Source organism: Tinamus guttatus, unplaced genomic scaffold (assembly GCF_059628265.1).
Source record: "Tinamus guttatus ecotype Peru unplaced genomic scaffold, ASM5962826v1 Tinamus_guttatus_pri_ptg000287l, whole genome shotgun sequence".
Taxonomy (NCBI): Eukaryota; Metazoa; Chordata; class Aves; order Tinamiformes; family Tinamidae; genus Tinamus; species Tinamus guttatus.
Window position 1 is genome coordinate 584,797 of NW_028288821.1, and position 25,515 is coordinate 610,311.

Here is a 25,515-nt window from a genome sequence, read left to right on the forward strand (position 1 = left end):
ACAGAAAATGAAAGAGAAGTACAGGTGGTACCACTACGAGGCAGAAACCCATCAAGCAGTTATAAAAAGCCAGTGCTCTGTGCTTTCTGAATTACCTCTGACAGACTTACACATCCTCTAGTCCTAGGGCTCACGCTGCGTTGTCTTTGTGCTGTTGCTTAGCCTCCATATCTCTGCTGCTGGGGGAACTCATTCAGGCACCAAATCAGGAATGCATCCTTTCTTGGCAAACCCCTGGGGAAATACTTGTGGTCCCACTGAGTTTAAATGAGACTTAAAACATATGCTACAAGTTAAGCAAACGCTTCTGAGCTTTACTCGGGGCAAGGGAGTTTCAGCCCATGCTTAACTGTTTTCTTGACCAGGGAACTTGGACATTGTCCTACCTGTCACTTCCATCCCAGGGGCTGGATGCAGCATCTTCATCCTGGGATCTGACCTACACTATTCAGGAGTCTATAGCTGCAGTGGTCTACAAGGTCACTGCTCCTGCTCTTTGCTATCAGCTCAGTGCCACAGGTCAGATAATTCAGTTTAAATCAAAACTAGGAAATACATGAAACAAGACACAGGCACTTGGAATCTAGGAGATGACTGCTTCTTAGCTTATTCTGATCAATCAGACCAAGCATTAGACTGCACATTTCTACTTTTACAATTCCACAGAAATGGTTCTGAAAACTCAATTCACATTTCCTTCTTAATGAACTTCCAGTTTCCTCCAAAATTACCATTAAAAAGCATAGATATACCTCAGTCACTTATGGGGAAGCCAGACAGCAATTTTACTTACGCAAAACTCAATCAACTTCACATTTGTTGTACTAGAATGCAGGAAGTTTTTTTTTTTTTTTTTTTTTAAAAAAAAAGACACTGCAGAGCATTCTTATGATACACATTGATGGGGTTTCCGGTAGCAGGCTTTCAAAAATAATTAAACTGATGAATCATAATCAGGAAGAAATGGCTCTTACATCTATTAAGATAGTTACTTAAAAATGTTTTGATGAATCATGCAAGAATGCTCACAAACAGGATTATACTTTTTAATCAATATATTTCTTGTTTTTCCAAAGTCATAAGAAAAGAGTTGGTGCTTTTAACACTTAATTTGAAATAAAAAAAAATATTTACAGCAGACATCATAAATGCCACAGTGCGTTTCAGACCAGCAAAAAGGTACTGTTTTTTGTTTTGCCATTCACAAACCTTGCTGAGGATTTCAAATCTGCAAGCTCCCAATTTGGAAATGTTTCAGTCCTGGATCTTCAGTATGCTTCTTTTTTCCAAATCATTCATTTCCTTCAGTATAAGAGCAACATTGTATCTCAGTTCTTGAAACTTTGCAACAGGCACCTGAAACAGAGGATTCAGTTTAGGAAACATTAAAGTTCTTAGAAACCGTGGTTAAGGTGTGCCTGTGAACAGGGAACATGCCACAGCATCAGCCCAATCTCTCTCAAAAGAAATATTTTTTTAGACTTTAGCCTTGAAGTAAATTAAATCCAGTTAATTCAACTAAACTATCTCTGCCATTGAGGTGGGAAACGGAGAATGGTAGGAAATCAATTCTATCAATACTAAAACACCATTCCTTGTAAACTGTAAAATCAAATCCTCTCCCTTATCCAATAGGCCACAATTTTGAAAGCACCTAAAAACCAGCTATGAGACATACACATTTTACATGAGAAAATGGAAGTAGTCACAACACTATAGTAAAAATTATAGCAACATACTATAGATTTCATGCAAACACAAAGTGAAAGAGCTGCCCAAAATCAGCTTACAGAAGTGGATCAGATATATTTGTTTTTTACACTAAAGGACAAATGGCAATGAAAAGGACTGCCAAACTCCTCTTACACCAAGATCAGAATTCTCAAACAAATGATCAACTCCAAAATACTTAACCTACACAAACACACCCTGTCCTGACACATCCTCTCCAGAGCTTTATTTACAGCTTAGTCACAACCAGAAAGTCTTTCACTTTCTGGACATTTGGACTCTTTGGGTACACTTGCTTTTGCAATGCTGCATGATGGGCAGGAGCAGTGGAGGGAATACTTGGGGAATAAAAATCTGGTTACATTAGAGTTACTCTCTCTACCCACACCTGATTTTATACAAAATTTCCTTCCAGATTTACATCTTAAACTCAATGTCCCCGTTACTGACTTATCTTTTTGTATGTCAACTAGCAGAGCATGAACAAAATCCAGCATATAAAAACCCCACCCGAATCTTTGGAATTCATTATGCTATGATTAAATTCAAAGATTCAATCTTTGTTGCAACAAATATATAAGCAAGACTTCCTAAGATGCATCCATGTTTCAAATTCTTCAAGCTTCTGTACTATTTTGGGACCCCCAACATAACTCCCCATTTCAAAATGACATAGCCAAAACAGAAGACTAAACACTTCAACTAAACACTTCACCAAATCATACAGACATGGTGAGGTGAAGATGAGTGCAAGAATTATAGCATTATTTATACAATAACATTATTATGAAACAACTACTTAATGCACACCAACTATGGTTTTGCTTTCTAACTAGATACAATATATTTTCTGATCTTGCCACCTAGTCTTCCTTAAAACCTGGTTTTACAAGGTTAATTGCAACCAACTGCCAAGAAAATAGGCCTTCTGCTTACCTACACTGATCATAAATTCACACACAGTTTCATAAAGGCTAATGTGATAACAACTTCAAAGAGAAGACGAGCTTTAGGTAGGAAAAATGATGTTGCTGAAACTCAGAATTGCAGAATTGTAAATGCTAGGACAAATGGATACCACACTTGCTATCCAAATAGCAATAACGCACATCTGTGCATGAATAATGCACAGATTTCAAAGAAAAGGAGATCAGCTTTTCAAAGGTTAAGAGGTAGGGTCAGGATATAGAAATACAAAGTCTGCTCTCTGGATCATGCCAAAAATGTACCCATAGATTCATCTGGAAGAGACTCATCTGTGTGAGGTAGGTAGAGGAGGCAGAAAACTAATGGACTTTCTTTTATCATTGCAAGCCTGACAAGTCAAATGGATAAATCAGCCTATTAAGTGCTGCTAAAACTTTGTGAGAAGGCACTGAGCCCGGTGACAGAGCACCACCAGTGCAGTGCACAAGCGCACGTGCTGTCACAGGTGGCCACTGCAGCACGGCCAGTGCCATGAGGCTCCACAGAGCACAGGCTGATTTACTGCACGCTGGAAGAGGCCAGTTCTTTTGACAGACTCCTACCCCGCTTCTGCCAATGTGGCACAGGTATCAGTTATGTTAGAGCAATCCATGATCCAATTCATAGTTCCCATATGGATCAGAAATGCATAGAAAGTCATAAAAAAGCCTCATGCTCTTTTCCCTCATAACGTATGCTACAAACTCAAAATGCTGCAGTAGCCATTGCTCTTTCAACATCTTCATTGTCAGTAAACTCACTATGATAAAAAAAAAATAAAGAAATAACATAATTTCTCCCTGTCACTTTCAGCGCACAGCCCTTCCATGCTTCTTACAGACTACTATGAATACATGAACTGAAGCCAAAAATCTTTAAAGACTCCAAATGTGATGCCTGTTGTGCACTGACTCCTGTATGCACCACTGGGTTATTTATAGAACAAATAGCATTCCTTCTTAAAGGTTAAAAATATGGATGAGTTTATGCCATTTTCTGGCAAACCATTATGTAGAGTATCATAAATCCTGCCACTGACTAATTCTGAGGTAAAAAGCACTAAGAGAAAGTTCTATATTGAGAAAGAAGAATAAAACTACCTCTGCCACAGGAGAGAGCGTTGTCAGAAGTGAGGTTTAGTAGTGCATCATATATTATATAAACTACTCTGGTATCAAATGCCATTATCACATCTGAAAGTTAAACTGGATAACAAAACTGTAAGATTTAATCAAAGCAGATATTGCAAAACAATGATTAATATTCTTCTAACAAAGGAGGTTTCCACAAACATGCCTAGAAATAAGATATGAAATTATTTGGGTAGCATTTGATTATATATCATGTGGCTACACTGAACTTGGAGGATTCCAGAGCAAACCAAGCAGTGACAATGCATTTTTTACAAAGTTTTATCATTTTATATAGTAATTCAGCTTTCTAAAAGAAAGAACATCAAATAGTTTCCTTTTATTTATTACTGCAATCAGACTTACTTCAAAGCGATGAGCTGTCCCATCTGAAAGCTTCATCAGCATTAAAATGGATGGCTGAAGTGCACGGGCCAATGAACTGAAATTAGTTAGATTATTAGTGTTACAACAACACATATTGGCAGTGAGATTAGTACAGCATCATGCATTAACAATCTAAGGTGCTCATGTAGGCTTTACACAGAACATATGAATAAGTCAAATTATACAGTCACATATCTGGCTAAATAGGAGACTCGGGAACACAGAAATCCTGTCCAATCCACCTCAGTAACAAGACTAAAAAATAATCTTTTCTTGTTTAATAATTTCAGGCTTAAGAATATTTTCATTTTAGATAAAAACAATTTAATGGAACTGTCACAGGAATAAGAACCGATCAAGTACTACTACAAGAATAACATATGCTGTTTTCCATGCAGTTTACCCTGTTGTATTAACCATTCCCATCCCTTCATGCTCTCAACTGCCATCTCAGCTGGAGAACAAAGCTTTTCCAGACTACATCCTAAATTTGTGCATTGCTATTTTATTTGATGACCCAAGGAGGGGAAATGAGTCATTTTTGAGCAGCATCCGTTGACGGCCGCTGCCGAAGCCTGCTCAGGTACTGAGAGGCCCTGGAGCCGGAAGCTCTACTGCTCCTCAGAGGCTGCTGCTCGATGATAAACAAGAATTCCCAGAGGAAGGTAGTTGGAAAGGAATATAAGAAAAATAGAAAAGGAAAATGCACCATTCCTGTGTTGTTTGGAAAGTGAATCATAGCATTTGCTGGCAGGCATTGTGCCAGAGGATGTTTATCTGGGCATTTTGCTCTCTTGCAGGTAGACGTTTTTTATAGCACTGCTCATCTGAGTCAGCTGAGCTTGTAGCTTTTGGCCATCACAATTTTCAATTGGGAGCTTTTTGCTTGGTTTCAGACAAACTATCCCAAATTACAATGGGTGCCTCAGCTATAACAGTGAGTAAATGGCACCTTCTCCTTTGTCCAGTTACACAGGATACCCTAAGTCGTCACACACATGTAAATTTAAGCAACTGAAAGATACCGAATCATCTTGTAATCTGTTTGATTCTGGTCACTCTTGGTTAGACCTAGACATGCACCAGGAACTACACAGATAACAGGCTTCTATTTATGGCTGGGCTGTAGCCAGAGAACCATCTCCTAGATGTCTCTGCTGTGGCAGATGGCAAGAAACTGCAGGGACAAGCAGCATGACTGCAAAGGACTTTTCTACAGTTTCATGAAAGAAAGTAGGAGGCAGATCAGTAGCCAACTGCCTGAGTATGGCAATGCAAGGCTGCTGTTCTAAAGTCTTTTTTAATGCCGTGCCTATAGCAGACTGAAGGGTGATAAAGTTATTTAACACGTGCAACATACAAATGCCAGCCTACTGGAAATGCTGAATGGATTATATCCTTCCTCCCACTGAAACCAAAAGCTTGGCTGGCTGAGACTCAGTCCATGAATTGCTTCCATCATCTCTAAGGGCTGCTTGAGTTGTATCAGCCCATCAAGCTTTAAACTGTAGAAAGAGGGACTCAGAATTTGCACGAAATGCTCTAGCAGAGGTTTTAGACATCAGAACAAACAAAGAGTATAAAAATGTATCATTAGGAGAAGGAGACAGCAACCAGCTGACAAATACCTGCAGCAGTAGCAGCCTTCTGTATATAAACTGTTTCACACCGTTCAGTGTTCCACACTGTTTCAAAAGTTTTCTTTGTGTCTTATCATTTAATTTTGCATGCAAAACCCTAACAGCAAGATGTATTTTAAGACTGTTAACATTTTCAACAGTACAAGTCAGTTTAACCTTGAAAAAGTCTTCCCTGTGATCATGCAACGTTCCTTTCTTTACCTTGTGGATATAGCCACATCCACTCTCCACTTAAAGTCCTGGACACTCGGCAGCCTACTTCTTTGTGTCAGAGATGTGCCTTCAGAAACAGGACGTCTACCAAGAAAACCAGAATTGGAAGGTTAAAAGCCAAATTCATATCAGGAAAAAAACAACCTCAAGATAAAATAAAATTCTTCACAAACTTGCATGGAACCCATTTGTCTTCTACATATACCTTCATTTATAGAAGCTCGAATAGGTGGAGGCTTTGTATATTTAGGATGTTTGTGCTCAGATTACCTGCATTTCCTATGCTCAACTATAGTCCCCGTTAGGGGACTATATAGGCCATTGTTGTAACCTCCATTTCCCAGAATTGCAGAGTTTAAGAATCATCATGGTGTCTGGCATATCTATCACTCCACGTCCAATTAAACTAGGATAAAGAGGGGATCTGGGATGCAAACCCAGCACAAACAGCAGGAAGAAGCAAGCAGGAACAAAAGACAGATGACTCTAAAGTGAAAAAGTTGCAATAAGCTCACAGTGCTCCTTCAGCAGAAGGCACCTACTATTAGCTAGCAGCAAAGTTTAATATAATTATATGAGAGCATACAATATAATGAGAAACATATAATCAAAAGTCACACATTGGTTCTTGATAAATCTAACATACTTTACAAATCCGGTTCTTTATGCATTGTTCATTCTAACCCCAGTATAACCTTTAAGATTTTTGTCCGGTCTAACATGTAATAAGCCAAGACTTTCATTTATTACTTATAATGCAGCAAGAATCAGGCTCATCAAGGCTTAGTTTATTTCTATTAGGAAATGCAGTTGACAGTGATTAAGCTTCAGATGCCTGACAGTCTTTAAAATTTTAATAGCATCTTAAGCTCCTGGCAAGTAAACAAGGCAAATCTATACAAAGACATAGCAGCCATCCATTTTTAGGTATACATACAAAAATATCTTCAGAATGAGGTCACTCTTCTGGTCCATTAGGGAGCTAGTCTGGACTTCGTGTTACCATACAGATCGACAGGGACGGACTTTTCTTTTTTTAAAGCATCCTGTGTCTCTGGAGGTTATTTACGGTGCATTTCAAAGCTACTCCAGTTAAGGGCAGGATAAGAAATGGTTCATCCTTTAACCATGGTGCTGGCCATAATCTAATTACAGACTTGACATCAGACAGGAATCTTCTCTGAACAAATCAAGAGCTGTAGGAATGATAGTCTAACATCCCTACTTAGGATCTTGTGTGCAAGTTAGCTGGTGCTTTCAGAAAACACCAGAAAGATTAATGATTTGATAAAGAGCACTGCACCAACAGGCTATGATCCTGCAATTCCCTTGCATGCATTAAAGGGGAGAATTTATCCTTTTCCTCTTTGGGGGTGGACAGGGAGCCTTAAATGACACACATTCCTAGTAGTAAGGCAAAGGAATAAGCAGAGAAAATAGATCAGCTCCTTCTTATTCACTGTCAACTGCTGGATAGGAAGTAGGTCACCACAGCTGGGTGCAACCACGAGAAGCGGGAGCCCAGACTTGTCATTAGCAGGATTAAGCAGTAAGAGCAGGCCTTTCCCTTGGCAGTAAGCTGCTGCCAGGGTATTGCTTAACTTGGGGACTGCCTCAAAATAGCCACGCTGCTGCTGCTTCCTTCAGTCATGCTAACTGCCATCAGTGGAAGAAGGTCTGTTCAGTTCACCACCAGGGTTTTGGGAGAGGGACTAAAGAGAACAGAAAATCATTATGGTTATGGGCAGTGGGGAAGGTCAATGCCTGAGCACAGATGGAGTTTCCAAATTTTGTTAAGTTGGGGAATTTCTGTGGCCAAACTGCAAGGCTTTAGTTCTGGTGAGGAAGACACCCCGATACCATTCCTTCAGACAACGTCAGATCTTTTTCAGCTTAGTTTCAGCTTCTCTCAGCACCTTCCCAACTTGGAAAGGCTTGCAACTGGAACAGCAAGAATACTATAAGGATGACTATGTGCACAGTGGCCAGCATATGGAGAGTTATACAGGCAGAAGAGACTCTTGTATCCATAACTAATGGAATATAACTATATTTGATAAATGCTCATTGCCAACAGGCACAGCACACTGTCAGCACATATTGCAGAATGCAAGACTTGAATAAGGCAAAATGGATCATTTAGAGATGATCCAAATTATACTGGGATAAGGATGATGCACCTACAGCCAAAAACAAAAATTCACACACCAAAAGATGCAACAGAAAAACAACTGAAAATGAAACATTGGAAAATCTGGTGCAGTAACCAACCTAATAAGACCAAATCTGAAGACATTCTGAATGCTGCCCTACACACCTGATAAGGCACCCCTAGCAGGGCACTGAGCTGGCAGAATCATAAATTGGTCTCTCAAATAATACACAAAACCCATTTCCATGGCAGAAACTAAAGCTACAGTAGGAAAAACAATTGTAGTATATTTATTAAAAGCTTTCAAGAAGCAGAGAATTATGGTACTCCATTTCCTTTAAAAGGAAAAAAGTTTAAATTCCATGCAGTTATTTGATAAGAGTCGATTTGGTAAGACATGCTTCTGCAATCTATATAGCTTGAAGGATCTGGAATTATGGGGACACTGAAATACAAATGTTAAATACACTTCAGAGCTGTTCAATAAACAAAACGGAAAAGAAAAGGAAGAAAAAGCCAGGGCAAGTATATAAAAAGCCTTGAAACTGACCTTTCCAGGCTAACTCATACTAAATTTTTTATCAGATGCTAATACTTCCCTTGCCATCACTATCTACAACACAACAAGCATATATATATATATATATGTATATATGATTCAGCGTTATATTTAAGATCATAAAAGCAGATCTGTTTGGAAGTCAAATTTGAGGTGCTCTTCTCTGTTCTTAAAACACATAGCAAGATTATGCTGGATAATCACAGCTTTTGAAAAGAGAAAAAGCTAAATTTTCCAGCATCGTGATTTCACAGTAGAAAACAGACAATCATGCATGCTTCAAGTGACATCTAAATTTATCTTTTCTCTATTGCAAACAATATTTTACATTGCAACTATGAATTTTGCATTCTTAACACCTATAATTCAAACAGAAGGATAAAGAAATGAGGCTGCTACACTTATTTTTGTCACAAGAACAATTAGCTGAAGCCAAGATCCTTCCTAACCAAAGAAACTAAATATATTTTTAATTCTGGTAGTATCATTCCACCCTTGTGAGGGTAACCAAAATACAATGGCTATAGTTATTGGGACTCCAAGCAGAACATCCAGAGCAGTCCTAGGCTGGTGATGCTATATGCTGAGTAACCTCAACTCTCAAGAAAGTTTTGCACATGCAAAAAGATCAAGCAATTTCCAGATTCCACATAGAAGCTAAATATAATTGAGCAGACAACTATTCAGAAAAAAATATATATATAAATATATATCTCCTTAGAAGCAGCACAAGAGAAGCTGTTAAAGAAGTTCTCAATTAGGACATCCTCATGAGCTACTGAGGTATTTGTAAATGAATTTGTGAATGAATTCCAGCTAGCACAGCACTTTATATTGCATATATATCATCAAGTCACCTAGTATGAGTTCCCAAGTCAATTGTTCATGCAGACTTGATGATTAAATGCAGCCTGGCCTTCAGTTTATGTTGAATCAAATTTATGCAATAAGTTTTGCTCTCATTTGAAAGTTTTGCCATTCCTTCAATAAGTTTCAGGTTTTGCTAGCAAAGGTCTGCACAACACTCTGGCTACACATTGCATGAAACATGAAAATACTAACCTGTTACCAAAAACTACACTGGAAAAGTCCATGATGAAATCTTCTGGTATCCTTAAAGAAAAGATCAACAATACAAAGCAGTTAAGTGTTCTGTAACCACAAATATATAGTCTTATCTGCAAGAACTACTATAGAATGCAAAAAGTGACATCATTTTCCATTTTCCCTTGCTTAAAATTGCCATCAGTTCTTAAGTAACCATTTCAGTATTGATTTGGTCTAGGCACTGTTCTGCTCAGAATGGCTCCAATAAGTCTTTTTACATCAAGAACCTTAAGAGCTCCATTTTTCTTTCATACCTAGGACAAGCTTTTTGTTAAAGCATACAGATACGGCAGGAGTGTGTTTCAAAAGAAGTCAATATTGCCTGAGTCTTCCCACAGTGAACACAAAATCAATTTTATCGGTGGCACCGTGAGCAGAAGTGAACCAGCAATGCATGCTTTCAAAAATCCCAGCGCACACATTTCATTGCTCCATTAAAGTACAATGAAAAGAGGACAGAATGAATTGCTCCAGAAGTGAAACCAGAGACCCTTGTATAGCTAAGGGTGCCTACAAAAGAGCTATAGCTAACATGGGGAGAACAGGCACAAACTGAATTAGAACCATGAACTAAGAGTTGGTTGAACAAACCAACCCACATCCCATACACTTTTTGCCACTTTACTACTTTACTATTCCTTTGATGTTGTGACCGCCTTATAAACAAGCTGTTGTCGATTTTCAGTTCAATATATCAAGCTGAGAACTGCCAAAGACTGCAGAGTAAACAACATCCATTCCGCTGTCTTTGCCACAGGGACAGCAGTCTCCTGCAGGGAGGCAGGTTGGACAAGGGGGAAGAATAACCACTTCAGTTGCCACTGCTAAGTCCAGCATACATCATGAATCAGTGTCCAGAGACATTACTCACCCTTGCCTTGAGAAACATAGCAGCATATCAAAAAAAAAAAAAAAAAATCAAAGCAAACAAGGAAGTGACCCATCCTAAAGGGCTTAGTGTCTAATGGTGGGGAAAAAAACTCAACTTGCATAGTGGAAAGAGGAAACAGTAGTTGTCAGACCTTGAATTTTTTAGTAGAAGTACAATTAAAATAGTTTTAAAAAGAGATTTGGATATAATTGAATCCACGTTAACCAGATAGTTAGACATCTAGGCTACATCTAAAAAAAGATCATCCAGACTGAACAGCACCTTCATATTGACATGAATAATCCATTAAAGGGAGAGAAAAACAACCAGAACTACAGGAGTCTGAAACATTAAAAAGTGGTCAGATGACACGGACAGAGGCCCAGAAGTCTGTATTTTTGAACACAGCCATTGTCCCCAGCCAGCTCTTTCAGTGGCTTGTGATACTTATCAGCTTGCTCCACTGTTCAAAAGAAGGTGGGAAAAGCAAACAAAACAAACCCCCCACACATACACCCACAACTTCCATGGAGTCAACACAAATTCATCAGTTTTACTGACCCTCTTGAACCTGGGTGCAAACTCCATCATGTGCCAGAGGAAGCAGCTTGAGTTTTAGCTCACAAGGCAAAGCCCAAACTCCAGCACTGAGCTCCAAACAATTGTCCCAACAAGGCATCTTTCACCAGCGGCCTCAACTACATCTGGCATCTGTCTAAATCTGTTCCTTTCATCTGCCTGAATTTGCTTGGGACTTCGCAGAGTAGAGGCCGAGAAAGCCAATCGGCAGAATTTGCAGGCCAACATGAAAACAAGGATAAAAAAATGATTGAGAGATCTCCATTAACCTGCACCTTCTCGTCAGTTATCAGAACACTGAGAATCTCAGAAAATTAACAAGTTGCTCTACAGAGCAAAATATCAAGTGCACTTCTGATTCCCTCTTGTTATTACAAAATGTGAAAATAAGGGTAAAAAAAACAGAGATTGTTAGTAACTGATGCCTAACTTTTAGGACATTAACTTCTATTCAGAGATGCTCTGAATAGACAAATCAGATTTTTACTAAGCCTGTGTAACAAATGTTATGCTTTGTTGGCTAATTGGCACAAGAGATCATAGCTGAACAATGCAGTAGGATTTCACTAGTGTCATATCATTGGCCTTTCAAAGAAGGGAGAGAAAAAAAAAAAAAGGCAGTTTCCTAGCATCTGAAGAGTTAACGTTATCTTACTAAACATGCTAGAAAATACTGCAGGACCAGGTTGGGGTGGCAGAGAGGTCAGTCACATTTGTATTAACTTGCATTACGGGCTACATTAGACCCATCTCCTGAGCATGTAAAATTTATCGTTCACATTCAGTACCACAACAAGTCTTATCCAACATCTGTTTTTTTTCTCCTCTCTAGCTTCACATGACCTTTGGTAAGGGATGTACTTGGACTACTTGCATGCAATTTGTATAGCAAGCTTGTTATGCAAAAATAATAATAATAATAATAATTTGGAGAAGTAATTGCATAAAGACTACTAAAACAAACAAGTGAAAATTAACAGGCTTACCTGAGCTCCTTCAGGTCTTCTTTAAAAACCTAAAAAGACAAGGAAAGCAAAATTTTTACAGGCCATAGCTTTGAAACATGACTTCTTACAAGCTGAATTAAAGAGTGGTTACTTGTAAGCTAATTGTAAAACCAATGTCCCTGCTATCTGTAACACATTTTTCTTGTAATTATGTGACCTTATTCTTGCACATGCTTTACAGTAACTTGTGTAAGCCAAAAGAGCAGAAAGGAAGTTCCAGAAGATAAAGTCTGAATGCTAAAAGACTTGCCCTATGTCTACTGCCATACTGGAGCTTTTCCATTATGCCTGAGTAAATACAAAAATGGTATCTTAAGCAAGAGCAAGGTGCCAGAAGCTCATAAGCGGTTTCCCCGCATAAAAGCAAAATTTAAAAGTGATAAGATAAGTGATAAGATTTAAAAGTGTAAGATAACATAACAAACACAAAATAGCCATAAAGAAGAAATCTGTGTTGAAAATATAGCAGCTCTATCTACATTCATTCATGCAGAACATCAATACCATAACCACAAATATCACATTCTCCCAAATCCCACCATATTGTTCTGCCTGTAAGCCCTCCCTTCCTCTATGACAAAAATCTGACAAAAAAAACAGAAACAAATGTAGGAAACCAAGTGTAAACAAAGTGGTAGGTGTGACAAACAAAGTAGGAGAGAGTTGAGACCACAGAAATAACTTTTTTCAACGGGTTTAATTCAACAGGGATTCATTCAAGAGTGAAAACAAACACACGTGGTAAGCAAGATTCTAAAGCAGTAGAAGATAAGAAACCTCTTTCCCACAGAAGAAATACTCTTTTGACAAGTTCACTGCAAATCTATGCAACATAAAAAGTAATAATCTCTGGATTTTTAAGTTTTTCATCTACTTTAATTTGGAGTAGCATTTTTATGCTGAGCTCCCCACCCTTGCAAATAGGGTTTAAATGGTAACTCATGACTGACGTAACTTCAGCTTATCAAGGCCTTGAGCATTCCCAGAACTTACTTCTTGCTTCAAAGTTGATAAGGGGAGTCTTAAAGCTTCTCGGAGAAGGGTGTACATGCCAGAAATGAGGAAAGCAAGCTGTTCTTCAGAGAGATTAGAGCTTTCTGCAATCAGTTTGACAGACTCTTTGCAATCTTTTCCTTCCAATGCACTTACAGTGACTGCAAATAAGAAACCAATAAAAGATTCTTTAAAAAAGAGGAAGACATTGGCATAAATATATCTATAACTTTACTTGACTTAGCAGCTTCACACTTTTCCTGACATGAAACTACCACTCCAGGTCTCTAAACACCTAATTATTTACCAAAAATCAGTCTCACAGTATTTTATCAGGAGAATTTAAACAGATTATGCATTTGCATTGTAAAATTGAAGATGTTTCCACTATGAAATTTTGTTCTAGTAAGATATAAAAAGAAAAAGGAAGTATTCCTTTAAATTTAACCTTGTATCAACAAACTTGCTGACATCAGAAGTCTACTTGCAACTTAACTACACTTTCTGATACACAGAATAAAAAAGTACCAAGACAATAAACAACTCAAGGTTGTTCTTCAATGTTTCGCATATTAAATTTACATTGCAACGTCAGCAGTGACTAAATATTAAATGAGCAAGGAAGCAAAACTGAATCTTTGAGTTCAAGTAGTTTCTACAACCGCTGACAGTAGAAGCTCTCGCAGGAAGTGACCATAGAGCAATATCAGATATGATTAACTAGGCTGGTTTTAACTCAAAATGCAGCATCCAATTATTCTTCTTTCTTCCCTAAACACACTGGCTTACGTAATTTTGGTTGATGCAGCCTGATACATGTAAGTGGATGCACGGAGACACAGAAAGCCCCTCTGGGGAAAAAGGATCCCACATGGCCCATTGCAGCCACTTACAATGCAACAGATTTACTGCTGCAAACAAAACATAAGAAGTTAAAAAAGCCTAGCAAGTTCTACTGAAATCAAAGTCTAAGAGACTACCTTAAATCTATTTTTTTTAAGTTTGAATTGAACTGTCTTCCTTTTATATTAGATGTGTTCCAGTGAGTATCACCTTCTATTTCTGGATTAGCTTTCTTCCTCTTTCAAATTTTTAAGTGCAGATAAAATTGAAATTAAAATCATTGATATGGCTGGCTGAGTTCACCTGACATGACCTGCAGGGCAGGTTTGGCACAAATTTTCTAGAAGGTGCAGAATGTTAGTACCCAACTTTGCAGACCATCTGGAAAATGCTCCGCCTTAAATCCAAACAACTGCCTTTGAGAAGAGAAGAAAGGATCAATGTACTGAAAAGCCCAAGCACAGACTAGTGCTGAAGTCTGCCTGTCAGATCATTTTCTGAGCAGAAAACAGGTTAATGTCTACTTAAATACAACTTTGACCTGTCTCTGTGAAAAATAGCATTTTGCTTATGGTTTCTAACCAGGTAGCTTTAGTAACAGAACGTTCTGTATTCTTCCTATTGACTGATCCCAAGAACTGGCTAAAAATCCACACCATCTTATTCTTCTATTCTATTATCCAACTTTTATTATGGAAAATTTAAAAAAAAAAAAAAAAAAAAAAACTCAGGGTTTAAACATCAGGGAACTTAGAAGTCTACTAAAATCCAGTCAGGTCTTCAACGGCAACCAGTCCTGCAAAGGGAAAAAAGGCCCATCCTAGAAGCTGTTCTCACAGCCCAGGAAGGGCAGAGGACACCTGGGATCTCCTTCTACCTCTGCTTAACCTGTAAACACATTTCCACTGGCTCTGGTAGAGACCGATAAGGCAACGTTCACTTGCTCCGGCTTCAGAAATTTGAGGGAAGCTTCAAGTATTTGCGCAAGTCTGCGCGCTCCCCCTGCAGCGCGAGGCGCTTACTGCACGCGAAGCTTAGGCGATAATTTGCGGCGAAATTAAACCCACATGGGATTTAGGAGACGGTCAGACTTCCCGACATTAATTAATAATCTTTCCATTTCCGTTCCCCCCGCACTAAACCGCAAATTACGGTTCTTGGTGTGTATCTAATCCTATCCCAAATGCCCCAGTCAGGAGGTTTCTTACTGGAAAGCTCCGTACTCGGGGAGCGCGGGGCTGCGGCGGCTCCTCGCGGCCGCGCTACCCTCCCAACCTCCTGTGGAGCCGCCAGCGGGCTCGGCGCAGCGGGAAGCGCCCCCGGGCTGCGGGCTCTGCCGCCGCAGAAGGCCCGCGAGAGCGGCGAGCCCGGCCGCGGGCGGGGCTCCTACCTTTGAGGAGCCGCCGGAAGGTCTCCCTGTCCACGTCCCGCACGGCCCGCGCCATGGCCTCCACCTCGGCGGGCACGCGCACCCCGAGGAAACCGCCGCCCTCACCGGGCCCGTGGGCCGCAGCCTTAGCCGCCACAGCCGCCATGGCGGCCCGGCCTCGCCCCGCCCGCCGGGAACTGCTGCGCTGCGGGGCGGGGCTAAGTGAGAGCGGCTGCGGGGCGGGGCTAAGTGAGAGCCGCCGCGGGCGGGGCTTGGCGGGGGGCGGGGCTCGGCGGCGGGCGGGGCTCGGCGGGGGGCGGGGCTCGGCGGGGGGCGGGGCTCGGCGGGGGGCGGGGCTCGCGCGTGGCGCCGTTCGCCCTCCCGCGCGGCAGGAGGCGCGCGGCGCGACGGGGCGGGGCCGGAAGGAGCGCGGCGCGCGGGCCGCGGCGCCTGAGGTAAATCCTGGTGCCGGCGCGGCGCTCATGGCGGCCGCGGTACCGGTGTCCGTAGCAGGGCCCACGGTTCGGCCGCTGCGTGCCTGAGGGAGACGCGCCCTGCTCGCCGCCATGACGGAGGAGCCTTATGAGAAGTTCCTGGCGCCCGACGAGCCGTGCCCGCCGCTCTCGCAGCAGCCGGCGGCGCGCGGCGGCGGCAGCCTTAGCGAGGAGGGCTGCCTGGACGTCAGCGATTTCGGCTGCCAGCTCTCGTCATGCCACCGCACCGACCCGCTGCGCCGCTTCCACTCCAACAGGTCCGCCCGGGCCCCTTCCCTCCGCCTTCCTCCGCGGCCTTCCCGCCTGGCCCCGGCCAGGCCTTGCCCGCGTGGAGCCCCGCGAGACTCGCAGGGGAAGGGCCGGCTGCCCTGGTGCAAGGAGACTGGGCCCTTTTACCTAGCCGAGAAACTAGTCTCGACCCTGTTCACGTGTGGGGTTAAATCTGTGCACTCCAGGAGCTTTTTTGGAGACTGATTTATGAACATTCAGTCCTGCATATGTGCCAGTGGGTGCTTTCTGTTCCTGCTGCAGAGCTATGGAATATTCTCTTGGGGTGGCTGTGCCTCTAGTACCTCCCAATGTATAGTTGACTAAAAGGAAACCTTTTTTTTAATTATTTTTTTTTAAAGTAAACTATATGGGAATTATGTTTTAAAAGCCTTGTTTACAAGGGCTAGCTCTTAAATGTAGCTTCTTAAGTGTTTTGGCACAAAGTGTATTGATTAAATACTACATCTTCATGCTCTATTACTAGGAGGCTCCCATGTAGCATAAACATAAAAAAAGTTCGGTATTTCTAGTGAATCCATAACACAAATGTATGATAGTAGCCAAATCTGTCTTTAACTTGTTTCATAGGTTTCCCTTTATATATTGTCTTTCGCTTTTGGGTTATCCTGGCTTGTTCTTTATATGAACCCAGGCACCACAGGCTTCCTGACTAGGCATTTCACTTCTCCGGGCAAAGACATGCCCTGTCTTGCTCCAGTGAAGCCATTACAATGTACTGCTTTCCCTGTGGTATTTGCAGAGGCTTTCTCTTTTTCAAAGGCATGGGTAATTGTAAGATAGTTCCCACTTCTGTGCACCAGGCTCGTTCCAGCAGCCACAGCAAATGCTGCCCTATGAGTGGGTCTGATTGTGCCTGTAACCACAGTGGGGTTTGTGACGGAGCTCAGTGCCTCAGCCTGTGTTTTAAAAGGCTCCAAAGCCTGCTTTAGCAGGGGGGTTAGACTAGATGGTCTCTAAAGGTCCCTTCCAACTTCAGCTCTTCTATGGTTCTGTGAAAACTTGGTCTGTTCTGTCTCTCTCTTCATTGATATTTCATAGTGTTGAAATTGCACTTGCACTCCTGAAGTCTAAGTGTGTGTCAGGTGGTCAGCTGGCTATTTTGCATCCTGATTCATTGGCCAGCCCTCAAAAACAAATGGGTGAATGATGCCAAAAGGGAGAGCAGGTGTTCCTGAGACTGTAAAGAGAAATGTCTTTGAAATTATATCTTTAATGTCGGATAAATTTACTATTGGCCGAATAGGCATGGAAGAGAGCATATCACTAAAACGTGTTGCTTATACATCCAATCAGGTGCACAGTATAAATAATAAAGATGAATATGGGTCTGCTGGCAAATAGCATTGTTCAGCTTTTGCATGTGGAATAGGGAAGGGTTTTTCCAGTTAGCTGGGTCACAGTGGATAGACTGGTGGAATAGGAATTGATTGCATGGGTTAGTGTGGTGAATTTCTCTTTAAATTGTTTTGATTTAACTGTACCGCAGCGCTGTGCTGAATCATAGTTGTCTTGGCCTACTTTTCACCAATTTGTAAAACAAATCCAGATATGGAGACTGGTTTCATGCGTGCTTTAAATTCTGACTTACTGTCATTGAGTGAAAACCTGTTCTCTGAAGTCTGAGTTCTTAAATGCTTTATTTTAGTAATAGCATTAACTAGCTCCTACATGTAAATGAGGAAAAGGTTTTAACTCAGCAGGGCTTTCACATGCGTCACTTTTCCATCTGGCCCTGTTCCCAAAGGTATGTCCAGTATTCTCTGCGGAGAGAATAGTCCAGTATTAAAAATCATAAATAATGGAGCCTTGGATGTATCCGCAACATGTTTCTCTAAGTACTGATTTTCTGTGGGATTATCATTCAAAAGTTGTTCTTGGATTCCTGTTTGGATTAGCAAGAATTATCCTGTTTAGAAGCCAATTTGATTTACTTCATAGTTTTGCTTATTTTGGTTTTTAAAATAAAACTTTAAAAATTCCAGTGCATGGGAAACTATTTTTAGTTTAGTATATTCAAAAAACAATTTATGTACTATAGGAACCATGCCCCTAGGGTAGAAGATCTAATATATTAAGATAAAGGTGTGGCTATACAAGCTATGTATGGATTTTTGCTTGGGCATTTTTAGTGTCAAATTCCTTTGCCTTTACTTGTGGAACTGTTCAAAAATATTAGAATACTTATGTTTACATAATTATAACTTTTTTCAGTGAAATCCATGCATCAATTTTGACAAGTAAAGTGGAGTGACTTGGAGATTTAGAAGTAATCCTTTTTCAAGACAAATGGTGCCAAAATGTTTGCTGACTTCTGTTATTGTGGCTTGTTTTGCAGGTGGAACTTGACTTCTTGTGGAACGAGCGTAGCCAGCTCAGAGTGCAGTGAGGAGCTGTTCTCATCAGTTTCGGTTGGTGATCAAGATGACTGCTTCTCCCTGCTGGATGACCAGGAGTTCACCTCTTTTGATCTGTTCCCTGAAGGCAGTGTCTGCAGCGATGTCTCATCCTCTATCAGCACGTACTGGGACTGGTCAGATAGTGAGTTTGAGTGGCAGGTAAATGAATTCTATTGTAAAGTTAAGATTTTGGAGAAACTGTTAAATGTTGAGTTTTGTTTTGATTGAAAAATCCTTAGCGCTCGTTTCTTGAAAGGCACTGAAACTTAAGGGCAGAAACGTGAAACTTCAATGCTGAAGAAAATACTGTGTTTATTTTGTTCTAGAATTCTTGGTCTGCAGTAGGGAAAAGGTCAGTTCCTCACAGAGGGGTTGTTATGTATTATGGTTACATGGTTTTAGTGACTGGGCTGTAGCTTGTGGCCGTGAATGTAGATCCTGTGTGCTGGGATCTGTGCTGCTAATGACCTGTGGTTGTAGATGTCTGATTCCAGTGATTTAGTGATATTGAATCTTCCTTGGAATGGCGCTGGTGGTAGGTGAAGCCATGCCTAATGTCCATCTTTTTGTGCTAGTGAGAATACAGAGCTTGCTTTGGCTTTCTCCAGGCTGGGAAAAGTGTGAAAGCGAATTCTGTGCTGCCTGGTCTGTGTTATGTGCAGTTCTGTATCAGTAGCTCTTTTTTTTTTCTTTTTCTTCCCCTTTGTGCAGCGGTATTCCAGTTGAGATATGCATTTTTATATTATAGGCTTTGACCAAATGTCAACATATATATGGCTTTGAAATAGGAAATGTGATGTTTCAGAATATACTGAAAGGTGCTTTCAAAATTTGTTGTGGAGCCATGGATATCCAGTCTTATAAATGTTGTTTCAAAGGGTGAAACTCTGATTTCAAGAAAGTACAGATCTTGCAGGAATTGCTGAGAAAATGCAAATTAATTTAAGATAATATGGGCTGAAATTTTTTTCTGAATTCCGTATTGTTTTAGTCTCTGTATGTACTCTGTACCAAAGAAGCTGCAAGTGCATTTATGTAATGCAGCCCATAGTTCCAATCTGAGTTGTTTCTCAGTGATTCAGTTCTTCACCACTGAGTTGTGCAGTTTCAATTGCCTGATAAACTGTGGGATTATTTTGAAAAGAAGCAATTTCCTATGTTTTGGTTAGCTGACACTTTTGATTAGTAAGTAGCTTGGTTGGATTTTTTTGTTTGTTTGTTTGTTTTTTAATCAAGGATTTGTTATTAAGAGATGTACTTGATTGGACTTGCTGAATTTTAGAAAGGCTTTTCCATAGCTTTTTGCAGTGTTACCTGGCAGACTCTGAGCATGAGTAATCCAACTGCCACTTTAACTGGTGGTGTGTTCCTAAATTACGTGTCAGCTGTGTTAAGTGAAGCTGAAGTTCTGCAGCTGCTTCCAGGAAAATAATGGTGATTTAATTCAATTGTCTTGTGCAATTACTGCATGTGGTGTAAATTAGAAGCCTACTCTAAGTGTGATCTCAAACTAGAATTATGTTTTAGCAGGGAAGGCTTATATTTATTTATAATGGATGATTTGCACCCTTCATGGAGAAGGCAAATAGTGAAATGCTACGTTTTTGTGTTAAGTGGATTAATAAGTATGTTTTGGTTTTGATATATGTCAGTTCTATAAATTGTTATAAGATTAAAACAAGTACTGCGGGGTTATGAGTAATTATTAAGAAGTTTGACGACGTGCGTAGATAACTGATGCTCTGCTAATTTGACAGTATGTTTTGAATTGTTAATAGTGTTGGAATGACTTTAAACGAGCCCACTGTATTCTGAGGCTTTGTTCTGTTTCTCTTGCATGTTCCAAGTTGCCTGGCAGCGACATTACAAGTGGGAGTGATGTACTTTCTGATGTTATACCTAGTATTCCGAGCTCTCCGTGTCTGCTTCCAAAAAAGAAAAACAAGCATAGGAATCTTGATGAACTTCCGTGGAGTGCAATGACAAATGATGAACAGGTGAAACTGTTTTGTTTGTTTGTTTTCCTATGTGAGGAACTGTAAGATACAGAAGAATTTTTAATTAACGCTGCATTTTAAGACATACAGTTGCTATAGATTTTAATTAAGCCCTATACATCAGTATTTGATTTATTTTTTTTCTTTTGGAAACTCAAGTTTCTTGTCTGCTTCCTCTGTAATAGACAGTTTAACATGTAGTTTTCCACCTTGATTTGAAGATATTCAAAAATGAGGCAAGAATCATAGGAAGTGTGATGTTTGAACATTGTATTCTACTATTTTTATTATTATTATTGTTGTAGTATTTGAACGAATAGTACTTTAAAAATGACCTGCCTTTTTCTGGATCTAGGTTGAATATATTGAATACTTAAGTCGTAAAGTCAGTACGGAGATGGGCCTTCGAGAGCAACTTGACATTATTAAAATTATTGATCCTACTGCTCAGATATCGCCTACAGATAGTGAATTCATTATCGAATTGAACTGTCTCACAGATGAAAAACTGAAACAGGTACTTGAAGATTTGTATGTATTGTCTTTTTTGCCCTCTGTTATTTAGTATGTCTCGCAAAGTCTCCTACAGGATTGTGGTCTCTATTTTTTTATTTTATTTTATTTATTTTTTTGTAAAGTACAAACTATGCTATCATGAAGGAGAAAGCTGGAGTTCAAAAGCATATTGTAGATATTGAAGCTTTATGTGAAAGACCTTTGATTACATAATCTCAGTAAGTGAGAAGTCTAGCAGTTGTTTTTGAAATGATGGCACATATGTAGTGAGGTAGCTCTGGGACCATTACTATTTATAATGAAAATTCATCTCCTTCATAAGCAACAGCTGGTACAGGGTCTTAATTTCCTCACTGAATGTAAACTAGAGTTTAAAACTGCAGTGGATTGGAATTTTGTGGGGACAGACCATGAATGTTACATAGGGGATTTAAAACAATGCATTACAAAATAGTTTGTAATAGAGAAAGATTTTGGTTTGCATTACAGATATGCTATTGTCTTAGTTTTCCTCAAGTTGTAATGTGTTATTTTGGAAAGACAGCATACAGAATCCAGACAGGTTCCATGCCAATTTGCATTACAAGTCATTCATAAGTACTATCTCAAAGTAGAAAGCTACTGCTTTCTTTATGGCTAATATTGTTTGGGTGCACCTAGCAGATTAAAGGTTTTCAATATTGTGCTTAAATAGTTTAATTCAGTTGAAATCGATGTTCCTGTTCAGTGTTTGTGGTGTCACCACTTATTTACCTAGCAGGAAAAAAATTGGGAGAGGGAACCTTCCCACTCCCACACAAAGCCCTACATCTTTTCTTTCTTTTTGTGTTTTAAGTTAATATTGAAGTTGCTAAGCCAACTTCTGATGGTTGTCAGAAGGCTTGGGATTTAACCAGCCCCCACAAAATGTTTAATCTAGTTAACTCATTATTTAACTGAACTAATCCAATAACTTGATGTTGATAGGCTAACTATCTTACCATGAAACAGAGTGTTCCAATACAGTATTTATCAGGCTTTAGTAACTCTGCTATCCCTGTTCTGAAGGTGAGAAACTATATTAAGGAACATGGACCTCGACAACGATCTGCGAGGGAGAGCTGGAAGAGGAGCAGTTACAGCTGTGCAAGCACCAGTGGTGTGAGCGGTGCCAGCAGCAGCAGCGCAAGCATGGTCAGCTCTGCAAGCAGCAGTGGTTCTAGTGTTGGCAACTCTGCTTCAAACTCAAGTGCCAACATGAGTCGAGCACACAGTGATAGTAACTTGTCCACAAGTGCTGCAGAAAGAATCCGGGATTCAAAAGTAAAGTTTCTAATCATGTGCATGTGTTTTAACCTGTGTAACTTGTTAAAGTCATTCATGTGTTCTTGATTGGGATATTTGTACCAAAGGAGTGTGATTAGTAACTGTGGATCTGCTGAAATTATCTAGCCAAATTAATGCTGACTGCTTTCTGACATGACCATAAGGAATGTAAACTTTTGTTCTTCTCCACATTTTCTCTGCAAGTGAAAGTCTGTTGATGTTTGCATGTGGTAGATCTTCTGATTGCTTTTGAATGTTTTGAGTAAGGTGAGTGCTTGAAGGGTTGATGCATCTAATCTCATTTGTTGAATGAACATGCAGTTTTATCAATAAAATTGATTAAAGATTAATCTCATCTATACATAATTTCTGAATAGTAAAGACTCGCTTTGTATTTTTGGCTAGAAGTTTCATCAGGCTTTTTGAATCATCTTCTATTTACTCTTCCAGCATGTCTCATGAAATTACTTGGTGAGAAGGGACATACTGAAGTGTGACTCAATAAAAGTAGTATTGTAGCACTTGTCCTGTCTCCATAATTTCAAGACTGGAGGAGAGGAACAGTTCCTGCTTGTTCTTCAACATCCCAAGCTGGACTTTGGTTTGATTCCTTATTGTAGGATTATAACTTCTGTAATAAAAATTCTCTAATCAAAGACTCAGCTATGCAACATAACAGGACGATCATGTGCCATATAACCGAGACATGGCGAATGGTCTTGATGTGCAAGGTAGAACAAGACTTAAATACCCACCTAATGCAGTCAAAACTGATTCAAGCAATAATAAGCTTATTTTTGGATGAATGCTTGTACCACTTCTGACAACTCATTTCAGCTATTTTAAGAGCTAATCTTAATTTAGAGGTTACTGTGATTGTTGTTTAAAAAGCAATTTCTAATCTACAGAACAAAATCTTATTCTTTGTCTTGTCTGTGTTTTGACAGAAACGTTCTAAGCAACGGAAACTACAGCAAAAGGCTTTACGCAAGAGACAGCTGAAAGAACAAAGACAGGCTCGTAAGGAGAGACTGAGTGGATTATTTCTTAATGAAGAAGTGCTATCTTTAAAAGTGACTGAGGAGGACCATGAAGGAGATGTGGATGTTTTGATGTGACAGGGGTGAATTTATCAGTGTTCTTTCTAAGCCTTAAATGTATTATCCTTATTGTTTACATATATTTCTTGACCAAATTTTGATTAGCATTAACAATATAATCCAGATTATTTCTCAACTGTAACTTTGGGTAAGATGTTTCAGTATTAAGTAACTTGAACTTTTTGAGGCTAATTTTGCAACAGAAATTTCAGAAACTTCATTGACTTCTGAAAAGCTGCTGAGTAGTTACTATTTTAAGGCAAAATTAATTTGGCTAATATGTTGCTTAACTGAAGACATCAGTCTAACAATGCTTCTGGATGACGCTAAGCATGCTGTAGTATGCTTCAATGCTTCAGCTTTTTTTTCTTTTTTTTTTTTAAAAAAAACTGAGTTAATGTTACTCTTGGCTTATTCTGTCTCTTTCTTGCTACTGAGAAGGCTGTTTAGCATGAAAAACAAGTCTTTAATTATATAGGGTTTTCTTTGATCTTGCTCTTGGATCATACAAAATCAAAACACTGTGATAAATCTCCTTTCTAGAAGTTATGTGGGTTTTTTTTCCTCTCTCAAACTATACACAGAAAACAAGAAGCAGGACTTCTAATGTAGAGAACCTGTAATACAAATAAAACTAAGTAAGCATTTACAATTTAAAAAACAATGCAGATTTAGTATTTAGAAAGTTATTTTGCTGCTCAATATCTTATAGTCTGATTATTGCTAATGGTTAACCACCACATCCCTAGTGTTGCTATAAAGAGATTCAAATTAAACAAGTCTTTGTGCATTAGAAGTACACTAATCTTCAATTAAATTGTCTAGCATGCTATTTGCAATAGAAAAAAATGCAAACAACTTTATTTTTTTTTCTTCAACTCAGAAGTATATCTAAATATAGTCATTTTGTGGGCAAGAGAACTTAATGCAGCTGTGTGTTTTTTAATTATATGTTTAGTCACTTTACCACCTAGCAGAGTATAGGTTTTCTTTGTCCTTTGTTAGATCATTACTGAAATGTTCCAGAAGTCTGCTTTTGGAATATCTTATTATTTTAGAAAAAATGAGGCAATCTTGGGGCTTTCAGATAGGGATGTTAAGAGGTTTAACCTTTTTTATTAAACCTGTCAATCTGTAAAGCAACTTCTGTCTTTATCTTGGAACTACTTGCTGCAGGATTCCTCATTTTCCTTCCTCTTTTGATAAAGCTCTTGCTTTTAAATTTCAGTGCAAAATTCAAAGGGTTATAAAAATATTTTCTAATTTTGAATTATTATTACATTGGTGCTTCATTACATTTATTTCATTCTTGTGAAGTGAGAAGTTCCACAGTTTGAAGCTCTGGGTACTTATAAATGCAGGATGTAGCCCAATTCTGTTGAACTTCATGACTGATTTTATATAGGTGTGGGACCTCTCGCATCCATTTCATAAGTCCTGTGCACAGTTATTAGACCCGATGGTGGCATTTTAGTGGGATCTATTTAAATTTCCATCTTGGCAAATGGCTGAAATAAGTTGGGGGAGAAACAGTATTCTGCGAGGGATGAAAAGCTATCAATAATGCATATGAGGTCATGCATCAGAATAAGACCAAAAGTAGTAACTAGCATATTTGTAGGAGATAATGAAGTGCAGCACTTCGAGTACCACCTTGCCAACAAAACATGGGCCTGCACTTTCAAGCACAAACTGCAGGTTGAGCACCATTGGGATGCTGCTGCAGGATGCATTAGATTTCCAAGATGACTTGTTTCCTTCAGAGGGGCATTCTGTGTAGCCTCAACAACCTGAACAGGAAAATATTTAAATTGGAACCTCAGAAAGGGCTTTGACGAAGAAGTTCATGAGATCTATGGACAAAATAGT

At 39.5% G+C, this 25,515-nt stretch overlaps 2 protein-coding genes across 2 annotated transcripts; one reads left to right on the forward strand and one right to left on the reverse strand.

The window, feature by feature from the left end:
* Positions 1–1,037: 1,037 nt before the first annotated feature.
* Positions 1,038–15,737, reverse strand: COMMD5 (COMM domain containing 5). The gene is made up of 7 exons (XM_088527441.1): positions 15,569–15,737; positions 13,336–13,496; positions 12,322–12,350; positions 9,841–9,891; positions 6,056–6,151; positions 4,194–4,269; positions 1,038–1,356 (listed from the first exon to the last, which is right to left on the reverse strand). Exons 1-7 carry the CDS (start codon positions 15,711–15,713, stop codon positions 1,255–1,257), a joined length of 660 nt encoding a protein of 219 aa, XP_088383567.1. The 5' UTR covers positions 15,714–15,737; the 3' UTR covers positions 1,038–1,254.
* A 357-nt stretch (positions 15,738–16,094) lies between these two features.
* On the forward strand, positions 16,095–23,853 carry FAM199X (family with sequence similarity 199, X-linked). Its single transcript, XM_010227496.2, has 6 exons — positions 16,095–16,298; positions 18,668–18,887; positions 20,576–20,725; positions 21,081–21,242; positions 22,289–22,543; positions 23,494–23,853. Exons 1-6 carry the CDS (start codon positions 16,114–16,116, stop codon positions 23,662–23,664), a joined length of 1,143 nt encoding a protein of 380 aa, XP_010225798.2. The 5' UTR covers positions 16,095–16,113; the 3' UTR covers positions 23,665–23,853.
* The last annotated feature ends 1,662 nt before the right edge of the window (positions 23,854–25,515 follow it).

Bases quoted from the DNA above. Each gene is read 5' to 3' on its own strand.
- COMMD5 (XM_088527441.1), bottom strand. From the start codon at position 15,713: ATGGCGGCTGTGGCGGCTAAGGCTGCGGCCCACGGGCCCGGTGAGGGC. The intron at 6,152-9,840 runs GTTAGTATTTTC...TTTTCTTGGTAG, and splicing joins AGTGTAGTTTTTGGTAACAG to ACGTCCTGTTTCTGAAGGCA. The intron at 1,357-4,193 runs GTAAGTCTGATT...CCTCTGTTTCAG, and splicing joins GGACAGCTCATCGCTTTGAA to GTGCCTGTTGCAAAGTTTCA.
- FAM199X (XM_010227496.2), top strand. From the start codon at position 16,114: ATGACGGAGGAGCCTTATGAGAAGTTCCTGGCGCCCGACGAGCCGTGC. The intron at 16,299-18,667 runs GTCCGCCCGGGC...CTTGTTTTGCAG, and splicing joins CGCCGCTTCCACTCCAACAG to GTGGAACTTGACTTCTTGTG. The intron at 18,888-20,575 runs GTAAATGAATTC...GCATGTTCCAAG, and splicing joins ATAGTGAGTTTGAGTGGCAG to TTGCCTGGCAGCGACATTAC.